Source organism: Lissotriton helveticus, chromosome 3_1, assembly GCF_964261635.1.
Source record: "Lissotriton helveticus chromosome 3_1, aLisHel1.1, whole genome shotgun sequence".
NCBI classification, from domain to species: Eukaryota; Metazoa; Chordata; class Amphibia; order Caudata; family Salamandridae; genus Lissotriton; species Lissotriton helveticus.
The window spans coordinates 1,237,814,421-1,237,820,420 of NC_136061.1; the positions used below are offsets into that span (position 1 = coordinate 1,237,814,421).

At 51.2% G+C, this 6,000-nt stretch overlaps 1 protein-coding gene across 1 annotated transcript in view; it reads right to left on the minus strand.

Moving 5' to 3' along the window:
• Nucleotides 1-4,872, minus strand: part of RBM7 (RNA binding motif protein 7) — a 93,701-nt gene extending 88,829 nt beyond the window's left edge. The window contains exon 1 of the mRNA XM_078681881.1: nt 4,650-4,872. Within this exon, the coding sequence (XP_078538007.1) occupies nt 4,650-4,739 (90 nt within the window). The 5' untranslated portion in view covers nt 4,740-4,872. The remainder of the gene's footprint in view (nt 1-4,649) is intronic.
• Between the last annotated feature and the right edge of the window lie 1,128 nt (nt 4,873-6,000).

Sequence of the window (6,000 nt, forward strand, 5' to 3'; positions counted from 1 at the left end):
GATGAGGCGGCCCACCCAAATCCTGCGGTGACGCTGGGCACCAACCCGGCTCCTGCGGCAGCCGCGTCAGAGAGCCGCCCGGCCCGTGCAGTGCTGCTGGATGCCCCCGGATCAGACGAGGGGTCCCCCAACTCCTGCAGACGCCCACCCGTTACATTGGAATAGGCAGTGTCGCCGTCTGAAAAGGAGAACCGTCGGAAGCCAAGCCTGGTGAGCGAGACTCTTGTCCAGCAAATTTAGACGTGCATTGCAGCAGGGACGAGCAAGCCCACTGAGTGACCGGCCGAATTGGGCTGGAACCAGGTCAGCGACCAACACGACTGAAGGTGGCCCAGCGGAGGAGACAGCCCAGGAAGGCGAGCAGAATTCCTGCTGGTGTGAGGCCAGGTGGAGCAGGAACTCTTGAGCGACGGCGAGCAAGTGGTGAGCCCAGCTGATGCGTCCGACAGCCTGTGGAGTACCTGGAGAACCGGTCAGCACCGGAACCACGACCAGCACACAGAGCGACGCATCACAACTGGGAGATGCCGTGAGGAGCAACCAAGCCGGTCCGGGATCTATACACTGAGGGCGAGAGGAGCTCCGCAACGAACGGGGCTGCTGAAGCACAGGTGAGCTCCTGGCTGCAGGGGGCGTGTTTTGGGCGTTCTGAGTGACGGGTGACGTCACAGTCGAAAGAACGCAAAAAAACACACCCCCGAATCCGAAAGAGACGGGGCTTGAGCGGAGTGACGCCCCTCTCCTCCAATGGCTGGCTTCCGTTTAGGAAGCCAGCCAATGGAGGAGAGAGGCGGGTTCAAGCCCCCATACTCAAAATCATTAAATCTCCTCCCGGAGACTGCGCAAGCGCAGCCTTCGGCCCTCGACCTAAAAAAGGAAGTCTCTCAACAGAAAGTAATTCTGGTACTTTACTGGTTGTTTTTTTTATCAAAACAGTTAAATAGAGGCAGTTGAACAGAAAAAAAAGTCCCTAAGCGGAAGCAGACAAGTCATGGGGAAGATCTCTAGAGCCCACAAAGTACATACACAAGTATATACAAGATGCCTCGAATGCTCAACCTAAAAATGCAGGGCAAAAAAAGTGCATGAGTCAAATCCTGTTTCACAGCTACACAATGTTGGCATGAGAGCCCATTCTTCCTAACCGACACGTCATTACCAAATTGAATCCGATTCAATTTAAAAAAAATTTAATAATCTGCGCCCAAGAGGGCATAAATTGGCCTTTAAATAAAATTGCATCTCACCACACAGTACAAACATGCAGCCCAGCTGTAGTCTACTTTTAAACAATGTTCCAGGTCAAGCTGAAAACTCTGCTTTTATAAGTTAAAGGAACACTTTCAATCATAGCATTTATAAAGCGCACTACGTACCCATGAGTGTCTCAAGGCGCAGGGGAGGCTGCTACTGTTCGAAGAGCCAGGTCTTGAGGAGTCTCCTGAAAGTTAGAAGGTCTTCAGTCTGCCGCAGGCGGATGGGGAGGGTGTTACATGTCTTGGCGGCGAGGTCAGAGAATGATCTGCCACCAGCAGTCACTCTTCGGATGCAGGGGACGGTGGCTAGGACGCGGTCTGCGGAGCAGAGCTGGCGGGTGGGGTGTAGAGGCTGAGTTGGCTGTTGAGGTACGCTGGTCCGGTGTTGTGGAAAGCCTTGTGTGCATGGGTGAGGAGCTTAAAGGCTATCCTCTTGTTGATGGGGAGCTAGTGCAGGTCTTTCAGGTGGGGTGTGATGTGGTTGCGGCGAGGGATGTCGAGGATCAGGCGTGCGGATGCGTTCTGGATGTGTCGGAGCCGTTTCAGGAGTTTGGCCGGGGCTCCTGCGTAGAGTGCGTTTCCGTAGTCCAGTCTGCTGCTGACAAGGGCATGGGTGACCGTCCTTGTTTCGGTGGGGATCCACTTGAAGATCCTGCAGAGCATGCGGAGGGTGTTGAAGCAGGAGGAGGAGATGGCGACCTTTTTCGTCATGGAAAGGGCGGGGTCAAGGATGACCCCTAGGTTGCGCGCATGGTCGGTGATTGTAGGGGGTGCTCCTAGTGCAGATGGCCTCCTGGAGTCGTCCCAGGCAGAGGGGGTGGATCCGAGAAAGAGGACCTCTGTCTTGTCCGAGTTCAGCTTCAGTGACTGTTTCTTATCCAGTCAGCGATGGCCTTCATTCCTTCGTGGAGGTTGGTTTTGGCTATGTGGGGGTCTTTGGTGAGGGAGAGGATCAGCTGGGTGTCGTCGGCGTAGTGGAGGATGTTGAGGCAGTGGGGTTGTGCGACGTGGGCGAGTGGTGCCATGTAGACGTTGAACAACGTTGGGCAGGGGGATGAGCCTTGGGGTACGCCGTAGTTGATCTCGGTGGCTTCGGAGCGGAAGGGGGGGCGGGACGTTCTGTGTTCTGCCGGAGAGGAAGGAGGTGGTCCAGTCTAGGGCTTTCTCTTGGATTTCGGCGTCAGGCGTGTTCGTAGTGTGCGGTGTCTGTAGATGAGGGTCCCTCCGAGGGTGGTGTTGGGGTCGATGTGGATCTAGAAGTGCAGGTGTTCGACGGTGCTCAGAGTGTCGTCTGTGTCTGTCAAGATTTTGAGAGTGTTCCTGTGGATGATGGCAATTCCTCCTCTTACTCCATTGGTGTGGTACTTGCGGGTGATCTTGTAGCCTTCTGGGATGGCTATGGCGATGTTGGGTGCCGAGGAGGGGTTTAGCCAGGTCTCCGTCAGGAAGGCGACATCTGGGGCATTGGTGTTGAGTAGGTCCCAGAGTTTGACGGCGTGTTTGCGGGCGGAGCGGGTGTTGAGCAGGATGCATCTGAGGAAGTTTTGTTCTTTGGCAGGTGGGCTGGATGCTGGTGAAGATGCAGTTCCGGCAGGAGAAGAGTCCTTGGGTGCGCTTTGGGGAGGCCAGGCAGCAGGTGCGTGATCGTTCAGTGTTGAGTGCGTGGAGGGTGCTGGAGTCGTAGCGGAGGCAGGTGTTGTGGCTCTTGCGGGGGCCAGGGGTCCTGGCGCTGGGCGCGGTCCAGCCTTCGGCGCGTCTGCTGTGCGGCCTCCATAAGAGGGGATGTGGGAGGAAGGAGGGGATGTGGGAGGAAGGAGCGGCTGGGAGTAGGGATCGGGGTGGCGAGTGGGATTGCGGGGGGGCGCAGCAGCGGGAAAACAAACGGGCGGAATATGTCAGGGGGAAAAGCAAGTAAAAGGGCACATGAGAAAAAACAATTAGAATAGGCAGGGGGGAAGAGAAAGAAGGAATTTAGGCAATGCTCAGACAGAAAACAAACAGTAATCACAGCAGTAGTGAGAAACAAGGAATTCAGGCAGTGCGCAGACAGAAAACCACACAGCAGTAGTGACAATTACCACAACAAGTGGTACCGTGATACAGCAGCAGAGTTGCGCTAAGGCACTAATAGAGGGACAGGATAACACAATCATTATTTAAGGCCATCTGCTATAAGCATATAAACAGTCCCAAAAGTGTATCTTTTTATGATCACTAGCGTTTCCGCCAGATTACTTTTTTCAATGTATTTTCTGGACTCCTCATTAGTTGACAGGAATATATTTGATCTGGTATACAGGCTGGAGGTTCAAAATCCTGCAGATTGTTCTTGACTCACTGGGATATGACACCAGACGACTAACAGAAGGCCAGAGACACTGAAAAGTATGTCCATTTTATCACTGAAAGGCCACGAACCATTTGGGTGTCCCTGGAAAATAGAGTGGAGGCTACAGCACAAGCAGACTGCCTCCAGCTCGCTCTTGCGGCTATCCATTCAGGAAATTGGAGCCGACTCGAACAGAATGTCTCCCTCAGAACACCGGGTGCACAGCAGATTTTGATGTTGCTATGCAATATCCGACAAGAATTAACAGCATCAGGTGATGGTTGTTTGTACAGATGACACAGGTTTGGTGATCCATGTTCATTAAGTAAGCACATGGAAGTCACACAGGGGTGGTCCACATAAAAGGCAGCGTGGATAATGTGGAACAATGTGCCAACCAGCTGGGGTTACAGACCTGGCCCTGCCAGTAATCATGCAAAACATACCTGGAATAAAGTGAGCGCCGACTTCAGGAACTCCCGGATGGCGGACACAAACTCATGGTCACTAACGACTTCTCCAAATATATTGAGATTAAGTCGTTAACAGCAGAGCTGCTGCTAATGTACTGCCAAAGTTAGGGAATATTCTGGCCACGCATTGTCTAGTGCCGGAGCTGCGTACAGACAACAGGCCCCTGTTTCAGGGGCATGATTCGCCGAGTATATGCGATCGTTACGCTGAGTATTTGAGATCCACAGGCCAATTGAGAGACTCGTGCACACCATTACCTAGACATCATTCGCATTGCTTATGCTCAGCATCATCACCTATAAAGAATGTGGGGCGTGTAGGTGCATCCCCTCCCCCGCACCCAACCGGGTATTGGGGGTAAGATGAATAAAATAGTGTTCTGAAAAGGACATTGTGTCGTCTCGTTTATTTGTTTATTTTTGTGTCGCCTTCTCCAGTCACTCAAAACAACACCCGCAACCTCACACACAGCGTTTAGCCTACCGCACCCAAACAAGAAAATCCCCCCAAAGTTCTACACATTAGCGTTGGCAGATTTACAAACACACACTGGAACCCTGCCACAGTGAACAGTTTATCTCCCCTTTCACCTGCAGGAAGAGCTCGAACATGAGCTCTTCCGTCACCCGCGGGTCCAAATTCCCCACGAACAAAGTTAGGTCTGCCTCCGAGGCGCCCATGGTTGCAGGGTTGGGGCGAAAGTGGAATGCGTTTAAGTGATTCCCACGCAATTTACAAATTATACGGGAAAAATGGCAGATTCAGACAGCCCTTACGCTCGCTGTCGCTGCTTTGTGACGTCACGCGTCAACTGAGCGGTATAACTGCATTAACAGAGACTGGACTGCGTAATGAAAGGAAAGTAGTATAAGGTGGGTTTACAATTTCTCCGAGCAGTCGGAAGTAGGGAGTTAGTCCTGTTTAAAAAGGCCGAGTACTGCTGAATATTTATTTTGATGGTCGTTCGAACTAGCTATAGAAAAGTAAAATCAGCGAATATAGTATAAGAAATAAAGATAAATCGTTGAGATGTGCAATAGAAGATTTGAATGGTGGAAGATATTGTAAACTGCGTCAAGAACTGCGTTCGGCGCGGTCTGTGCTCGTTCAAAAACCACTATTTTAAGATGGCTACCTACTTTACTGCCGTCATGGAAGTCTTTCGCTAGCGCCAGTGGCAGGCGGCCAATTAGATCAGCGCATGCTCGTTAGCGAAACTCCGGTCGTAATTCGAGCTTCTAGAACAGACGTATTTGTCTATTACTACTAAAAGTAGACTGCTGTCGAGGAAAAATGAAAGTTAGAGGGACCACGAATCTTACGAACAGTTCGGTGTCTGCCAAAAGATGGCAGAATTCACAAAGGCACTGGCGAACAACAAAATTAAGAAAATGCGTGTGCATAGCTTCCAACGTTTTAAATTGCTACGTGTGACATTTTTATAATTTCATTGAAATTGTGACACTTTCTTACTTGCAAAATCAAGCAACTAAATCAAACAACGAAAACGAAGGAAACCTAAATACCATAAATTACACCCACTTGAACAACAAGAAACTCCAAGAAAATCTTTCAACTTATGAAAAGCACCGTAAATAGAAGGGCTCTAACCACTCTGTCAAAGCCGTCCACCCCACTGTGATGGCCTTATAGCAGGTATATCCATGTTCCCCTTTTGCGCCCCCTTCTTTCCAGGCTGCGTGATTGGCAGGTGCAGACGTCAGAGCTCCCAGGCGCCACTTTCTGCAGTGCAACACAAGGATGTTTAATAACAGGGGGCCTGCTCGACACTGACTGAATCACTGGGCAATTAAGAGAAAACCATAAAACTGCCGATGAATCCAGGATTTGCCTAATGCACAAAAGATGAACACCTGTCCTAATCAGGCTTCCACCTGTGCGTACCGGGTAGCAGGCTCTGGTCGATGAGGGCTGCAGGCA